Source organism: Camelus ferus, chromosome 13, assembly GCF_009834535.1.
Source record: "Camelus ferus isolate YT-003-E chromosome 13, BCGSAC_Cfer_1.0, whole genome shotgun sequence".
NCBI classification, from domain to species: Eukaryota; Metazoa; Chordata; class Mammalia; order Artiodactyla; family Camelidae; genus Camelus; species Camelus ferus.
The window spans coordinates 17,754,190-17,772,763 of record NC_045708.1 but is presented as its reverse complement, the minus strand read 5'-3'; the positions used below and the strand labels follow the sequence as shown (position 1 = coordinate 17,772,763).

Genomic DNA, 18,574 nt, shown 5'->3' with positions numbered 1-18,574 from the left:
ATGCTGAGGACCTGATTTATAAAAGCAAGAAGGACAATCTATCTTGTGGCAGAAAAGATCTGCCTCATGCCCAGGGTAAGTGGAGACCTGCAGGACCCCGACTGCATTGGGGATGCAGATTGTTGCGCATGGGGGCTGAGAGCATTTATACCCTCTGCTTTTTGAGTCAAAAGCTGGTTTAGTCTCACCACTTTGGCAACGGCATGGCCAGTGGCTAAAGGTCTTCTTGGGAGCCAGTACAGCTATGGGTGAGATGGAATACCCTAGGGTTTTCAACATTAAAAGCAATGAGGCCAGAATATGCCCAATCTCTGGGTTCACCCTGTGACAGTGGACAGGAGCCAGATCCTTCCATCAGAGGCAGGACAGCTGGAATAGAGCAGCAGGCAGGCTCTCAGAACCCTAGGAACCACGAGGTCCCTTGGAGGCAGGGAGTTCAGCATTCTGGGACCCTCCAGCCCAGAAGCCACATGTGTACTGGATCCCAGCAGGAACAGAAACACGTGTACAGACAGATGGCCTCTGAAGCCCCGAAACCACCTCTAACCTGTGAAATGACAGCAGAGCCTCACAGGGCAAAGAGGCCCATAGAGGAGTGCAGAGCACCTGAGAATGGAGTGACAAGTTCTCAGGCAGGTATTCAGGGCAAGAGGCTAAGGTTCCCATCTCACCACCAGAGCTCACCACTGGTAAAGTATAATATCAAAAAGATCCATCAGTTTGAACTTCAGAAACATTAAGAACAGCTATCCAGCCCCAAGACTGGGAAAGCAGGTGCAATCAAAGGGTCAAGGCAGTATGAATCAAGGATCCCCTCAGACATCAGTAAAGTCCAGAAATACAAGGACTTCTTTGCCCATAGAGAGGCTTGGTCAGGAAAGTCAAAAGGACAGAGGTGAAAACTGAACCAGGATGAGCCAGAGAGACAGGAAGGCATCAGCCAGACTGCGGTCTCAGGTCCTTCTCCATCTCTCCCCACACTCTGTGGATTCACACCACTACCAGGAAAATACTTGGGATTTCTGACATTCAAAAGATGCCTTAGTATTTGCATGCGTTTTATGTCTTCATATGGTGCTTTTGTCACAACGACAAAAACTGAAGCTCAGAGTCTCTGGTGGAAAACACAAAGCATCTTCAGAAGACTTGCTCAGCCTGCACGTTCTGCAAAGAAACTGGTGCCAAGAGTTCTTCTGAGACTCAAGTGCTTATGAGTAGCGAGTATTAGATGGTCCGGGAAGGTACCATTTCTGAGCTAGGTGAAAACTCAAAGCAAGAGTCTTGGGGTCTTTCCTGGTACGTGTCTGGCATAAACGTTAAGAACAATGTTTGTGAAATTCCTAAGGAAATGCAGCAGGCTGATTTGGCTTCCACCATTATGTCGTTGACAGGAAGTAGGAGACAGGTAGTCAGGGAAGAATGACAGTTTGGGGATTTGTGTGATGACAATTAGCCAAGTTTTGCTCTGCTTCTCTTTACAAAGAAAACTTCCCTTCTCTTTGCTCTTGGAATGCCATGTTAGAAGAGAGGCATTTCCATGGCAACCACATACACATTTAGTGATGTGTCACTAAATTTGTGAGTGCACAAAGGCACATTAGGAGACTTTTTGAATGTAGCGAGAGAAATAGATTTTCATAATTGAATGCTGCCCTCAAGTAGAGTTTACCATTTGCTGAAAGCTGAGGCTGCAGCTGGAGATGCTAACGCTGCCTCGTCAGAATCGAGGCTTCACCCAAAAATCTCAGCCGACTTCTGACAAGGGCGTCTCTTTGGGAGGCTGCTGCCCAGAAAGGGGTATAGACAGAGTGGGGCATATTTGGGGGCCAGGATGGCCTTGGCATCCAGGCAAAACAGATCCATCTCACATTCCACCAGAGCCTGGGGAATGAGAAAGCCACCTGCATAAGAATCAGACATGACCTGAGCCTTCCCCAGGTCCTTAGCACCTCGTGACCCCAAAACCATCAACTGTTCTAACAAAGAAGAATGTAGGAAAAGATTAGCACCAATATCAGATAGCTTCCCCAAGAAGTAGAACAAAATAAAAAGAATGCTGAATCTGGAGCCAGAAGTCCCAGGTGTGTGTCCTAGTTCTGTCTCTTCCTAATCATGGCAATTCGAAAGCCATTCTTTTTCTAAGCCTCAATCTGTAAACTGGGAATATGCTTCCTGATTACCAGATGCTTCAAGGAGGCAAGAATGTAGAAGCATCACTATTAAATTGCAATGCTTCTGAACTATGACACTGCTTACAGGGTGGCACTAGCTTGGCCCACATGCAAGCTGGGCTCCCAGAGCGTGGGAATGGCAAAGGGGCCACCCCAACTCTGTGCACACTGGGGCTGCTGTGGGTCTCTGGTGGCCTGACTCCACATTTCTACAGGAGCTGGTACAGCATAGGTGAGGGTATAGCCCTGCAGCACCTGGCCAGCCCCAGAGGCTCTGATGTCTCCCTTTCTTGTCCTCCCTGGCACCACATCTACCCTAGGTCCTAAGCCAGTAGATACGGCAGCCAGAAGGCCCCACATATTCAATTCTACCTACCTGTCACCTCCCCCAATGTCTTTATTCTCCCTATTAATCCTTCCCAAACTAGAACTTGGCCTCCACTGCTTTAAGGACAGAAAAGCCACCACTGGAAAGCAAACAAAAGAAGATAAATTTTGGATTTTGAGTTTCCAAGGGCCTGGATCCTGGCAGCGAGAGGTTTTCAAGAACAGTTTTGACTACCTATGATTCACCCCACATGCTTGATTCAGAACTTAACCCAGATGCCTCTGCCTCAGGAGGAGGGCACTGCTTCAGGTAAGAGATGGCACGTGCACACTAAAGCCCAGTGAGATGCCCCCAACCCCCTATCACCACACTCCTCTCCTGCCCACCCCCCATTAGCCTAATCTGTGGGCTGGGCTTGGATTTCTCTTCCCTGGGGTGAGGCCACACTCTGCCACCATCCCAGGCTCAGGGTCTAACAATTCACAACCACCTGGATCAGCCCTCCCAAGCTCACTGTGTGCCTCCTCCCCTGCCCAAGTCACTGGCCTGTACACTTCCCATCACACATGCCCACCAAACTGGAGAGGCTCAACCACCCCTGAGGGCTGGGCTCTGTACTGCCCAGCTGCACTTGTGAACTCCATCCAAGTTCCCCAGGCCCTGCGTCCTCCCCTCCCTGCTTACTCCGGATGCCACTGGTCCAACCACCCTGCAGAGGCTTACCCCAGGTAACTCCTTTGGTTTATGCCAGAGGGGCTGGCATACTTGGCTCCAAAAGTCACTACCTCCCTTCATACTGCTGATGAAAATATAAGATGGTGTAGCTGCCGTGGAAAACTATTTGGTGATTCCTCAATAAGTTAAACATAGAATTACCATATGACCCAGCAATTCCATTCCTAAATAGGTACCCCCAAAACTGAAAACATATGTCCACCCAAAAATGAGTACACAAATGTTCATAGCAGCTTATTTATAATAGCCAAAAAGTAGAAATACTCCAAATGTCCATCAACAGGTGAATGGATAAACAAAATGTGGTACATCTGTACAATGGAATATTATTCAGACATAAGAAATGAAACTGACACGTGCTACAACATCATAAAGGCCACATATTGTATGATTCCATTTATGTAAAATATCCAGAACGGAAAAAATGCATAGAGACAAAAAGCAGATCAGTGATTGCCAGGGGCTGAGGTTAGAGGTAGGGGTAGGGAGTGGCTTCTTACCGGGCCCAGGGTTTCCATTTGGGGAGACAAAAAAGTTCTGGAATGAGACTGTGGTGATGATCACATAATGTTGTGCATGTACTTAATGCACACTTTGAATTGTACACTTTAAAATGGTTAAAATGATACAACCAATGTATATTTTACCAGCAATTAAAAAAAAGTCACCACCTCCCAGAGTGGTCTGTGCAGTTCCTTGGTGCCCCCCAGCAGCTAATGGGAGACTTTGGGGGTCTTGGAGCCCCAGGACTGGAGGTGGGTGGGGTGCTGGCTTGGGGTAGAAGCTCCGGGCCCAGCAGGGGGTAGTACTGCAAGTGTGCACAGAGTCAGGAAATTGGACACCTTCAACTTAGCTGGTGGGGCTGCTAAGAGGTCCTCTGCCAACATAAATAAATCCTATGAGGACAGGCATGGACAAAGGAACCGGAACTCATGTTAGCTTTCTGCACCTCTCATGTCACTTAAACATTCCTTAGATGGCAATTTCAGCAGGGACTTTGCCAAATGACCCTCCCTTCAGTGGTCAGAGGCTTGGTTTTGAAAGAACACTCCCATTGAAGCAGAGGATGCTGGCCACAAGCTGAGAAGAACATGGTGGTATCTATCTGGCCACCACCTGCGGTCACAGGAAAAAGACAAAGTGCATCTTCAACACTCCACAACAGCAACGAAGATTAAATTGTGCCTCCTCCCCTGACACGTGGCCTCCTCTTTCACGGAGGAAGGAGAAGGCTTGTGAATCTTTGGTGAGTGGTCAGGCCAGAGGATGCACACATCCTATTTCCAGAAAGGAGGTGGAGGAATCGTTCCCTGTGTTATGCTAAAAGGCTGAGCTCACTCAGCATCTGGCTGGGAGAAGAGACACACTGCCCTCAGGTTGGCTCTTGGGCTCTCATTTGGAAAACAAAAAGCAGACAGCTCAGAGCACTTGGCTCTTTTTAGCAGAGGTCCTCCTATACCATCAGAAAACAAGGGGTAAAACAGACTCTAAGGAAAGTCAGTGGGTCTGTGGCTGGTGAAGATAGTAATCTGAAGTTGGGAGGTGATTGAGGAAAAGAGGGACTAAGGGCAGCCCCTCAGGAGAGGACACTGGGCTGCAAGCCTTCGTGAGCTGGAGAGCTGTGCACAGGGCTCAATGGGCAGCCAGGTCTGGCAGGACCAGTCAGCAAAAGGAAAAAGGAGGCTGGACATGGCTCTCTTGGTCCCTCATCCACCTGCATCTACCTTCTCCTCAAATTTCTGTTCCTTCTTTAAAACACTTACACTCCTAAAGGCTGTGACCTCTGTGCCTTTCAGCCCAGGTTTTCCATGAACGGTTGTATGCTCAAGTCTTCAACCCCCTGGCACGCCATCCTTCTAAATCCACATCTCCTGTGCCATCACCTAAATCAGCCTGAAACCCATAGTTCCAACCACCTAGATTTCACAAGCATATAATTTTTATTATGTCTAGAATTCAATTCATTTCCCCCTTTCAGGATTTCTCTCTGTCCCCAATTCCTGGTGTACCCATCTACCCCAGGTAGAAACCTTGGTCATTCCAAACCTCCCACATCCACACCTACATCACCTGCCCAATTCCAGCACACGGACCCTCTTGCTATCCTACAAGCCCACTATGCCTGATATCCCCCACATTTGCCTGAAACACCGACCTACCCCCTGAACTCAAATCAAGTTGATGGACTCCTGGTCCCTTGTTCACCCTCCGATGTGGGCACCTCCATGGTGTTACAGTTGTGTACACACAAGTCTATCGTGCCTTGCCTAGATGTGGTACCCACGGGCGGAAGTCTCACCTTTGCATCCTCAGCATCTAGGGCATTGCCTGGCAGGTGGTGAGAATAAGGTAAGTTCTCTAGAAAAGTTAAACTAGAACAAAACAGATAAGCAGCAGGTAATTAATATTCCTCTCACTGCATATCAGTTCAATGACATTATTTCATAAAGTCTGGTTTGGACCTGTCTGACAGCTAGATTTCCAAAACGAATCAGCTCTGCAGATTCCGGCAGTCACACAAAAGCGGTTTCTAGAACAAAAATGACAGGGAGAGAAAACAGCAGCGAAAAGGAGGAAGGACTGAGGATTGTGTCAAGAGAAAATGAGGACCCAAAAAAGCACCTGGCCCTCCAAACTAAGGAATGGCATCCACCCGGGGGGACTGGCAGAGAAGGACCTATGCAGAAATGCCTCAGCATCTAATTAAACATTTTAGGCTCCACTGCACAAGAGAAGGAAACCTACACCCCCCATGGAACCCTGACAAATGAGTCGTTTCCAACCAATCTATCACCATAGCATCTGGGCACCTCGGGAAGATGAAAATAAGACCAATACATAAATGAAAACCAATATACAAACAATCATCTCCCCGTACAGGCCTCCAGGAAGCCACAGCTACAGCCATCTGCCAAGTTCCATCCTCGTCACTGCTTCCTGCAGCCAGAGGCCTCTGAGTAAGCACAGTTTAATAGAAGATTTAACAACAGAAGGAAATTTCTTCTCTGAAGTCTGGCTCTCCATTAATGCTCCTACGCTAAATGTCCACCCCTTGAAGCTGGAATGAAATAAGTTTGGCATTAATAGGACTTGTTCTATATGCCACGTCAGCCAAAGAATTTGCTAGAAATAGTTGGGACAGATTGAAGAAAGATTGCAACTTGGCACAGGTTGAGAATTCAAAGGTTTTTCTTACATGGAAACAGAGCTCTCGAGGGGACCGTCACTAAGCCGTGGGAAGGATGCTCACACTCATCGGTAGCATATTCTCACCTCCTGCAGTTTCCATGCAGAGGTGGCCTGGACAGATTTGATCTGATCAACCCAGGACAGCAATTCTCAGGTTAAGTCACATGCAGCTCCTGGCAAGGCAGTGATACTATGAAATTGCAGAGACTGCGGCTGTGAGTCTGAACACCTGTGATGGGTTCAGCAATTTCTTTTCTTCAATATCTATTTTTTTTCCTGAGCATTTGTTACTCAATTTTAAGGCCCAAGCAGCAAAGTGAAAGGCTGCTCTGCCAAATGGAAAGGGGTAGAGGCAACTATAGGAGGGAGGGTGATGGCCTTTGGGGAAATTTACTTCTGGACAAGCAAATATTTTCATTCTAGATGTTTATGTTCTGTCTGCTTCCCAAAAGTAGATTTATGTGGGGATAGGCAAATATTTATGCAGCTAACCAATGTTTCCCTCCCTCTACGTGTCTGTATGTAGTGGGAAGTGACTTAGACACATGAAAATACTACACTGCAAAATTTCTTAAAGCCAGAGATTCACCTTTACCTTTAGCTCATATAGCCTTCAGCATATAACTGAGGCTCAACAGACAGTGTTTCCAATAAAATTTTAATAAATTTATGGCTTCTCTTCTCTTGATGTTAACAGTATATGTTCTTAATGCTGGAAAACTCCATTTTAATCGAGTCTTTTTTCCATGTCATTTTTTTTCCTTACCTGATCCTGGTCTTAATAAATATAGAAAATTCCCCACCTCTTAAATAAGCAGGTAAAAGGGAAATACAGCCAGAAAGAAGATATAGCCTAGGTGAAGACAAACCTACCATAGGTGAGTTCTAAAACATAGCTGCACATTAGAACCATCTGGGAAGTGCTTAAAAATCCCAATGCTCAGGCTGTACTCCAGACCAATTAAATCAGAACCTCTGGGGTAAGAACTCGGGCATCAGTATTTACTAAAATCCCCCAGGAGACTCCAGGCTGCAATCAAGGTTAGATTCCCTGTTTTAAAGATTCATGAGACCAGTTCTCTTGAATGTCTACCAAGACCATGACAATTTCTACTTTATTTCATCCCAAAGCAAAAACTCTTCCTCTAAATTATCACCCTTGAGCCTTCAGATAATGTAACAGAAAGAATTTCAACCAAAGAATCAGGAGAGGAGGTCTGAGTCAGTGCATCACAATTTAAACTGGTGGGGCCTAGAATTGGGCACTGCTTTTGCAGGGTGTTCATTCTCTCAGCTATAAAATGGGATTACTGTTCATGCCCTGTATGCCACAAGGCTGCTGTGGGGATCAGCTAAACTCTTAATGGGATGCAAGGGCTCTATTAAAAATACCACACACACAAAGAATCTTTGATCTGATCTGTCCACGAGGGGGTGGGCATCAGCCCCGCCAGCTCCCACTCCCCTCCAAAACAGACCCCCTGGAAATTCTCCCTAGAGATTTAAAAGACAATGGATGATAGAGAGGCCAGTCAGAAACTCCTGTAAGAAAACTTCAAATTCCAGGGCTAACAAACTAGAATTCTGCTCCCACTGGCACCAAGATTAAGAGCACTTTACTCAGAGCACAGAGACCTAGCGTGCTTTAATCTAATCTGGTGCCTAATCACAGCAAATGTCTAATGTTGTTTGTCTCCCTCAGCTCCATCTGGATTGACACCACTCTGGTACCACTCTTAGTTACTCAAGGATCAATAATCAGACACAGAGCTCCTATTGTGATTATAGGGAGGCTGTTACACAAGACCACCTCTGAGACTACAGCACCGTGACGTCTCTGCCCTTTCATAATTGTAGACCCAAAAAGGCCTGTATCTGAAACTGCTAGAAAAATCTCTAGACCGAGTTGCTATTTTCCTGTACCAGCATGAACCTTTCTCTTTCTCTATAAAGGGTTTCCTTATACTCTAAAGTAGCAAAATTGATTATATTTATAAGTTGTTTTCTAAAAGGTACAGTTTTGAAAGCAAGAAACTCAAGTCTTCTTTTCCCACTGATTCTTAAAATTAAAAACCAAGACTACTCCAGAGCTGTAAGGTATGTGACAGACATGGAGAATGGCTCTAGGAGAGGTGGAAAGGAGGAGGATTTAGGTCAAGAACACAAGTACAGAAAAACAAAAACGGTGCCAAAATGTCTTTCCAGGAGATCAGTATTTACTTGGCAAAGTTTAGGTTTAACCCCTGAAAACCTCATTCTAGGAGTGAAAATGGGGGAGAGGATCTTAAATAAGAGACTTGTAACTTTTATTCAACACTCCCAACCACCCCAAATGAGATAAATGAAATTAAAGGTAGTCTTTGCCATAAGATACTACATTTACTTCGTATTGAACTTCCCTGAATAAGGGGAGATAAAAGATTAGATCCCATAGAATATTCCTTGGAAATCCTTCAGCCATGTATATTTAGCTTACTTCTGACCAGTAATCAGCAATTTGGCCTATATAGTTTTTTTTTTTTTAATGTGGGGACTTACAAAAAGTTTTTAAAATCATCATTAGACTTAAGGTAGAGAGACCAGAGAAAATAAATGACAGGTTCAAAAATCCTGAGAGGAAAGTCACACTAATGGAGGCTGCTGGAACATCACAGATACCAACAAATATTTTTTCTAACACCTAAAAGCAGATGAGCAGAAAATGTACAAATAATTTAAGATGACTTCAATCAGAAATTAGAAACCCTTTGAGAACTATTGAGGATATAGTTTTCTAACAAAACTATATATCATGGATCCAATATCAACTACCAAAAATAAATAAGAATCTTTAAATATCTAAACTACACTAAAATATGTACATTAATGTTTGTGCATTTGATTCAGAAGTCTTTAGAGATCTACTCAAGGTCTACTTATTTGTACTTTACATATAATGCTAGCAAGGCTAGACTGAATGGTTCCCTAGCCAACTGCAAGTTAGAAAATAGCGAAAGTAGAGAATAAAGCAGCCAGAGGCAGGTATCTTGACAGCTGAAAGAAGTGACAACTGACAGCCTAACAGAAAGAAGGGAGAAAAACTGCTTAAAAGCAGATGAATCTAGAATCTCAAAAAGGTAGCATTCATAATTTTGGGCATAAAATTTAAAAAACTAGTAGATACATAAAGATGTAGGAAAATGTGACCCTAATCAGGAGATAAAAGTCAACAGGGACAGAGCCAATGATGATAAAGATGTTGGAAACAGCAAACAAAACTTTTTGCAAAGCTGTAAGTATCCATAGGATTCAAGGAAAACATGAAAACAATAAGTGAACAGATGGGAAATGTTGGAGAAACAAAAAACAACGAAAAAGATCTACATGGAAATTCTAGAAGTAAAAAATATACTTGAAAATAAAAAATTCACTGGATGGTCTCAACAACAAATTATGCATTATAGAAAAGTTCAGTGAACTTGAAGATAGGTTAATATAAATTATCCACACCAAAGCACAGAGAGAAAGAGAGACTGAAAAGAAAATGAACAGAAACTCAATGACCTCTAGGAAAATATCAAGCAATTTAACTTATATATAACTAGAGTTCTAAAAGAAAAGATGGATTGGTGTAGAAAAAATATTGAAGAAATATGGGAGGACAGTAATCTGTATGTGCAAGTTTCTTCTGTAAAAGTTACCACTAATGGTACTACATCAAAACAGATGGACAACTGCCCTGGTCTTAGCATTTAACTAATGAAAATTCAGAGTTAAGAGACATACTCAGACCCCCTTGTGAGTAAGAGCTGTTCGGACCACCTGCCTGCCAAGTTTGGGGTGCTTTCAACCCAAATCTTAGAAAACTGTCTTCTCAGGGGAGGAAACACCTACAACTGGGCCACCACACTGAGGCCACAGCCTGCAGCTACGGTCTCCGTGGCTTCTTTTCTCTTTGGGAATGGAGACACCAAAAAGCAGGTCTGACTTATACACAGCCATCTCGGCTGCACCACACCCTGCATTTAAGAGAACCAAAGTTATACTGCCTCAGCTATTAACTAGCCCACATGGCCGAGTGGGGATGAAGGAGGGAAGAGGAGGGGGACCTAGGTCCTTGAATCCTCAGAAATCCTTGAGGAATCTCCACTTGTTTCTTACCATCATCTGTCATGAGAATACAGAGCTTAAAAAAGTCTGTTGTTTTCCCCAAATTATGCAAACACTTGTGCCTAAGGCCTTGGCCCTGGAGTAGTGGGAAATTAAGAATCAGAACTTGTTTGAATGAGACTGGTCTTTTGGGACTGCAGTTGCAAGAACTGGAATAATAATAATCCTTGGTTCATGACACTCAACTCTGCTTCAAGCATGGCCCCTCTTTGAAAGTTAATGTAATAAATGCCTGGGAATTCACCTGCAGTAACTACTCTCCTGAATCCTGTCCATCATTCCCTTGTGAAGACTTTCTTGACCTGGCGAATGAAAGCAAGGCAGGGAAAGAATTTCCTGAAGCTCCCACCACCTCCCTTAGTGCAGACTCAACTTAGGATGCAGAGGCAGGCATCTTCCCCATGCCAGAGACAGTACCCACAGGCTGGGTGCCCACCTAGATTACCAAACAGCTTCCCTGCATGGGGCTTTCCAATCTGCAAGCCTGATTTATCTTTTTCAATAAGAAAAAAGATGTAAGTCCCTTTGAGCAAAGTATGTCTGATATATATCACAATATTTATTTTTGGTGGAGTAATGGATCAGTCTTTGGGGAAAGCTAGAGAAAAGGCATTTCTTGAGCTTGGATGTAAATCAGTCACTCTGAAAACTGCAGGAGAATCTATATTCTTACCCTTCCGCTAAATACAGTGTGAAATAAGCAGCTGACTTTTAGAAATCATTGTACTCTTTGTTTCTAAACCTAGCACAAAAGACAGAGTTAAGGATGTGAGGCCTGAGGAGCAACTGCTCCTGGAATGCCTGTACCAAGTCCCTAAAATAATGGTGCTGCTCAAAATCAAAGAAGAGATCCATCCAACCTGTGGGTGTTAAGTCATACACCTGATGCGGACAAGTTCTAAGCTTTGTTCTGCTTGAAGTGCTCAGTTCTAAGGAAGAAGGATAAGGTGTGTGGCTGGGCTTATGATGTAAGTGTCTCCCCAGGGACCTGTCTGGTTATTATAGGCAAGTCTTCCTGTCTATATTAAATATATCATAGGGCAGGACAAGAAAGAAACTGAAGGACAAGGGGGAAAAAATCCTCAGTGGATTTTAAACCTAAACAGGGCTCTTGGAAGGAAAGCTATTTAAATCTGAGTGTTCCTAATATTAATTATCCTGAGCATCTCACCGGCTCAGATTCACATGCTACAAAGAACACAAAGCCTTTTAATTTTCCTACCTGTCCCTGGGACTAGTGGTGATAAATCAGATATACAGAGAAACCACATATGACTAACGAACCAGCCCATTAATGGGGAGCAAAGATCACTTGCCAAGATGACTTATTCAGACATGGTCACATATCATAACCAGCAATATCCTGTAGGCTTAACACAGCGGACATGGAAGGCAAGAGCTGAGGCACTCCCTGCCAAGTCTTAAGGACTCCAGGGTGACTCGGGCATCCTTCAGATGCCTGCTATCCAGACATGAAAGACTTTACTCATGGCTGCCACCTCCCCATCCCCTTCAAGTTAGACCTGCACTTGGAAAATCACTGCAACTTCTAAAAGGCTTCTTGGGTCATAAAGCTAAGCTCCCAAACCTTGCTGTGGCCCCTACTCTGTGACTCATAGAATTCCAGTACCCTCAGGAAGAAGATACAGCCTCTGCCATCAGTAACCTTAACTGTTAGCTTATAGATCTTTACTGTAGCTGCTCATTCAAGTAGCTGAGTTCCAACTAAGTGTCAGACCCTATTCTAGGTGCTCAGGCAGATCCATAAACAGAACAGTAAACAGCTGGGGGCAAGGGAGAGAGGAGTCTCCTAAATGCCAGTCTCTTCATTTTACAGTGAAAACTGAGGCCCAGTGATAAACAGGAATTGTCCCTTGAGGTCAGGGATAATGGCATGGCTAGGGCTTGAACCCAGGTTGGACTCTCAAGGGAACTGTCATATACAGCAGTGCATAAGAGCACTGGGCAGAGGGGATGGAGATGAGAGTGAAATTCAACCCACATTCTTCACATGGGCCAGGGACAGCCCCACTCCAGTGTTATGTTCTCGCTGCCCTAGACTGCCTAATTCCTTTAACCAAAGCCCCCTTCATGGAAGGGACGTCTGAGGTTCTCCAGATCAGCAACCAATCATCATTAGTAGGACTCAAAATAGTTTGAAATCTTTCATTGGGATGTAAACCTGATAAGCTAGTCACTCCCAACTCCTGTCACATGTGAGAAAAGTCTGTTGAACTTGAATAGAAACCCACCTATGGCCAAGATTCCCTGTAATAATTATAACAATGATTTCCTATATTATCATCTCTGAGAGAGAAGGCAACTAGCCAGCCATTTCACATTCTCATCAACCCCTTTACTCTTCATGATCCCAAGATGAGGATGTGTCACTGTTCAACCTCATCTCTAAAGTTCAATATGGGTGATAGGAATAATTAACTTATTCACCTATATGAATATCCACTCCTGACTAGGTGCTAGGGATGCAGTCCTGAACACCATCACCATCATCAACTACAACACAACATTGTCCCTGACTTCATGGAACTAAGACATGTTGAAAACAGAGCTGGGAAAAACCCAGCTGCTAAAGAGTCCTCAACCAGACTGGCAGTCTACTTAGGGGACATGTCTGGAAGCAAGTTTGTGTGACCAGCCCATTCTCCCCTCCCTCATTCCATTTGACAGCAGGGAAAATAAGGCCCAGGAAGGAGAGGAGGTGGCTCATCCAAAGTCAGACAGTTGATCATTGAGCTGAGACTCGAACCCATGTTCTCTGGGCCTCCCCTTGCCACCACACTGCCTTGTCCAAGGTTCCCAAATGGCAAAGTGATGAGAAATTGTTGCTTCTAGTGACAGACTGTTTCCTGATGTATGTACATCCAGAATATGCAGCTTCAACCCATCTTATCAGCACAGACCTTGTGCCCAGGTCTATCTCTCAAACTGGAATGTTCATAAATAACCTTCATTGATCTACAGCCTGAGTGTCCAGTCTTCATTCGAGCTCATTTTCACCCTCTCTGAATCTTTCTTGATGATTACTTTCACTTTAAAAAAACTCATCTTAAAAGAACAGAGCCCTTTTTATCTGACGCTAGCTCCCCCTCTGCTCCTGGGGTCTAATCAATCCATGTCTGGAAATAAACAAGCCAGAGAGGAAAGTAACAGTCCCTTTTATGAAAGCAGGCACCTTTCTAAAATTGTCTATCCCTGGGCACGGCACAGAGAGAAATTCAAATGAGAAAGAAATCAAGACATCCTCCAGAAATGGTCATACGCATTCCTCATCAGGTGGGACACCAGGGAAGTTAACTCCATGTTAACAGCTAAACCAAAAACTCAGAACTCAGTCCCACATTTTTTCAGGTTGTTTGGAAGGCGGAGATGTGGGACAGGGGTGGTGAGTTGTGGGGGGTCCAAACTCAAGAAGCCTGAAGAGACAATAGGCTACAAAATATAACAGTGTATAGAGTCCAATCCCCTCCATTCTGCCAGAGCTTAAGGTCTTCAAAATAGTGAGAGGGCTTGCTGAACACCAGCTGTAGGTGTAGACAAGCAGGCCTCCAGCTACTAACAGGGGTGTACGAAGATGCCAGACAGAAAGATCCAGACATCTGGCAACCAATACAGACTTCCACCCATTGTGTTATTTTACCCCCACCTGCAAAGCAGAGTCTCCACACCTCCCACCATCCCACAGCCACTGCAGCAAGTCACTGCCCAGAGCCTCTGCCAGCAAGGGAGGTTCTCTTTGTATAAAGGAGCAGAACCAGGCTCCCCACTAGCCTGCCTGTCCTTCCTACCATGGCTCCCAACCACAGACTGTCAGAAATGGGTCACATACCTAGATGCTAATGCAGAAAGTACTTCCTCTGAAAAGGACCGTAGTTAATTATTAATCCTTTGTGGGGGGTCCTTTTGAAAATCTGACGGCAGCTCTACACTCCATGAAAAACCACATGCATGCAGTTTATATGTAATTCCATTGAGAGGTTACTGCCCTCCAAGGAGGTCTGAAAGGGTAACATGATCAGAGGCAGCTTTGGGAAAGGGGCTTGGGTGGTTCAGGTGAGTATTCAACAACAGCTCCTTAACCAACTGTGAGGAATGATGTCCCTTCCTTAGCTGCTGCAAGTTCCAGGCATCAATTAACCTTTGGGATTTCAACAAGAATTTGAAAACAGAGTATGCACACATGAAACAAGGACTGATCTTTGTGATTTCCTATCTTGATATCACCAAATGTCCAGTGATTACTAGTTAAGATAGTCTCCACAGGGCTTAGCATAGAAGACTGAGCAACAACAGCAATCATAAGTGAGGGAGAGGTGGGAGTTGAGCGGGGACAGATTGGACAAGAAGAGGGGGACAGCTAAGCTCCACTGGCTCTGAGTAGGTCCTGGCAGGGCAGGTCCTGACCCTTACTGTCTGCTCCCCCTGGAAATCAGGGCAGACCTGCTGTCTGCTCTGCAGCAAACCAAGAAGTCCAGATAGAAGCAGTCCTTTCCTTCTGGATCCACGAGGACGGGGGAGCATCCTTTCATCTCTAAGGAGAAGACCCTGGTCCACTGCTTGCCCGCAGCCCCCTCGTGGCCCAGGGTGTCACTGCAGCCCCCTCTGCAGTGCTGGGCAAAAACCTCACGCAGGCAGCTCCAACAATAGTCTAGTAGAACATTTAGTTATCAAGTGGTGGCTTGGCAACAGTCTTCAAGCCATGGGGAGGCTGCATTTGCTTTTGACTTCTTAAACTAAGACTAAGATTCAGACTCCAAGTGATCCTTCTAACCCCCATCTGGTACAACCCCTACAGGGGACAAGTCCAAGACCTGCTTCATTAAGCCAATAACCTCAGAGCTTCTGTAACATTACCACTGCCTTATTGATCACTGCTCCTTGCATCACATGCAATTATGTACAATTGTTCCAAAGCTCGATAGAAATAGTTAGCAAGAATGCACAACATCCTCTGGTTTGTAGGTTGCTGGCTAGATTACAAAATACTTCCAGGACACCAAATACCCTCCAAATACTGGATTTCCAGTTACCAGATCCTACAGGGGTTTGGGAGAAGTCATGACTTAAGGACACACAGTGAGAAAGAATGTGGCCCTTGGTCTCTTCAAACAGAAAAGATGTCCATTAATGAACCTTACTAGCAACTCCACAAAAATCTTATTAGCTACTCCACAAAGGGAGGGAGCAGGGGCCACCTGGGCTGATGGCTGGACAGAAAGACTAGAGTCTGGGGATGGGGTTAAGTTAGTCCAGCCATTCAGCTACCATCCATCAGGGGTGGATGATAAACTGAACCCAGCAGTGGAAAACTGTGAAGGAAGGAGTGAAGGTGGGAAGTTCGGGAGGAGGGAGGAGAGAGGAGAGTGTGCCTGGCAGCGCAGAGAGTAAATTAGGGAGCCCTGGAGTAACTGGGACCACGGCAAATGGATGGAAACACAAAAGAATCTTTTTTTTCTGGAGGGAGGAGGATCCTTACCTCCTTGATTTTCTCCCGCTGGGTCCGAACTAGGCTCTGGGGCTCCATACTCTCATCCCCCCTAGTCCCCAGGACTGGGTGGCGAAGGCGGCTCCGGAACGCGTTGAAGTCAAAGCTAGATCGGATGCTCTCCTCCTGGGGTCTGAGGACCACGACGCCGCTGCCCCGGGCCACCGTGGCCTCCTCCCGTGACCCGGTGGGACGGGTGCGCCGCGGCCACCCTTTCCTGCGGTGAGGACTGGCTTGACTGCTGGGGTCGTCCTCGCCCGGGGCTGGAGCCGCGGGGGCCGGGTTGGGCGGCGACTCCTGCTCGCGGGTCAGGGGGTGGCCGGCGACTTGGGCCACTACCTCCAGGCCGGGCTGCTGAGTCCGCGGGGCCAGGAAGAGGCGCTTGAGGCGAGAAGAGTTGGGCAGCAGGAACAGGGCCCCGAAGCACAGGGTGACGAGGCCGGAGAGGAAGAGAAGGAAGAGAAACTTGTGCGGGAGCCGCAGCCCCCACGGGGAGGCCGGAACGAAGCCGGGCACTTTCCTCATGAGCATCGTGGCCGGGCAAGACAGGTCCGGGACAGTCAGCTCCAGCCAGGCCCCTGAGGCCCTCGGAGTCCAGGCACTTGTCAGCAGGCGACCCTGCGAGGGGAGGTCGTTGAGGGGCGTCGCCCAGGGTCGGGGTCCCTGAGAGTCTCGCGCTTGGGGGACCGCTCCTGGAGTTCAGGGAGTTTAGAGAGAGTCCGCCCGCGCTGAGGCGGGGTCGCAGTGGCCTCGGCGGGGCCCGGGCGAGCGAGGCGGCACAGCTCTGGGCCCGGGCCCGCAAGGGTCGGCCGCGGGCCGCAGCCTTCCCTGAGGCGGCCGCGCAGCCCCTCGTCGCAGCGGCCGGAGCCCGCGGGGCCCGCGCCTTCCCGCGCTGCGGCCGCCGCGGAGGCCGTCACATGCCGTCCGCGGCGCCCAGGCTGTCAACGCGGAGGGACGCCCACAGGCCTTGTCCCCGCGTTGAACCGCCCTCAGCCCCTCTTTCCAAAGTTTCAGCCTCAGAAGCAGTTTCCAGAGAGGGCCGGCTCGGGGGGCAAGGCGGCGGTAGGGCCGGCGTGTCAGCGCCGCTCCGAGAGCGCGCCGGCCGGGCCAGGTCGCGACAGCGCCAGGGCTCGGCTATCGGCACACGTCCACAACTTTGCTCAGCCACGGAGCAGGCGTCGGGGAGCGGGGGCAGGTACTTCTCAACCTGCGGGGGTAGGGGGCTTCCCGGGCCCCTGACAGAGGAGGGATACCCGAGACCCGGTCCGGAGCCGGGCGCCGACCGCGACCAGCCGCGGTGGGGCGGCTGCAGCTGCGCTGGGGAGTGCGGGCTCCCGCCCCGCCAACTCAGTAGGGCTCCGGGTTTCTGCTGGGATCACCTGTTCCCGGTCCCCGCCGGCTTAGCAGAGCACGCAGTCCCTGCTGCGCCTCCCCCGCTGCAGCTGGCGTCCTCGCAGCGGCCGCTCCAGACGGGCCGCTGCCGCCGCAGGCTGAGACGTTGCCGCCGTTGCCGAGCCTGCGCCCCACAAGCGCGCACACCGGCCGGACGCCCCCACCGCCGCCGCCGCAGCAGCAGCTCGGGCTTTCACTGAGACAGCGCCCGCGGCCCCGCCTCCCGCCGGGCCACGCCCTCGGGCCACGCCCCCTGCGCGCGCCCCGCGGTCCACCTCCGCCGCGGCGCCTCAGCAGGCCAATGGTCTCGCGACTGGAGCAGAGAGCGCGGGGCCTAAGCGCGGGTGGGGTGAGGAGACAGGACTCCAAGCCACGCCCCCTCCCTCAAAGGGCCAGCGCCGCGCACACTCCCCTCCATCCCACCAGCACCAATGGTCCAGCTGCGCGGGGTTGGCGAGGGCGGGGGTGGAGAGCAGAGCCAGGTCATTGGCTGCCTTGGAGGGATCCCCGTTGGGCCGCAGTCGTCCATTGGTTGGTGCCCAGCATTCGCTCGACTGGGAGCGACCGAGACACTCCCTCTTGCCCTCTCCCTTGCGGCTCCGGTTGTTAGTACCCCGGAGGGCGCAGGAGACCCAACCAGTCTGGAGGGCTTTGGTGGTCGTTGGGTAACCTCATTCACCACTCAGTGCCAGCCCAGGATTGGCAGGGAGTTGGGGGCCTGCCCAGCGGTCCCTAGAGCTTACGCGGGAGCCGCGGTAGTGCTGTTGTGGCAGTCTGTGAGGAAGGGCTGGCTGGAGCCAAGCCAGGGAGCTGTGGCCGTGGTTGGGCCAGGCTAAGGCAGTGTTTCCACTGGACACCGCCCGCGCCTCCACCGCAGACCACAGCTCTGCCTTCCTTTTCCCACAACCCCCAAACAGGACGGGGCCCCTGGATGGGGCAGGGAGAGATGCTAACCGCAGCAGTGCCAGGACAAGGAAGGAGAAAGAACCCTGATCATGTGCATAGAAGACCACACACATAATGTGACATGCGTACTCAGATGCCTGCATGTGTTTATGTGCACGTGTGCTCCTATGCAGTAGATACTGATGCACTCAGAGATTGAAT

General features: G+C 48.3%; 1 protein-coding gene across 2 annotated transcripts in view; it reads right to left on the bottom strand.

The window, feature by feature from the left end:
* MAN1C1 (mannosidase alpha class 1C member 1) overlaps positions 1–17,682 on the bottom strand; it is a 122,495-nt gene extending 104,813 nt beyond the window's left edge. Inside the window, exon 1 of one of the 2 annotated variants that reach the window (XM_032495522.1) lies at positions 16,067–17,682. In XM_032495522.1, the coding sequence (XP_032351413.1) occupies positions 16,067–16,606 (540 nt within the window). In that variant the 5' untranslated portion in view covers positions 16,607–17,682. The remainder of the gene's footprint in view (positions 1–16,066) is intronic. The other variant, XM_014563337.2, reaches the window with a different exon arrangement.
* Between the last annotated feature and the right edge of the window lie 892 nt (positions 17,683–18,574).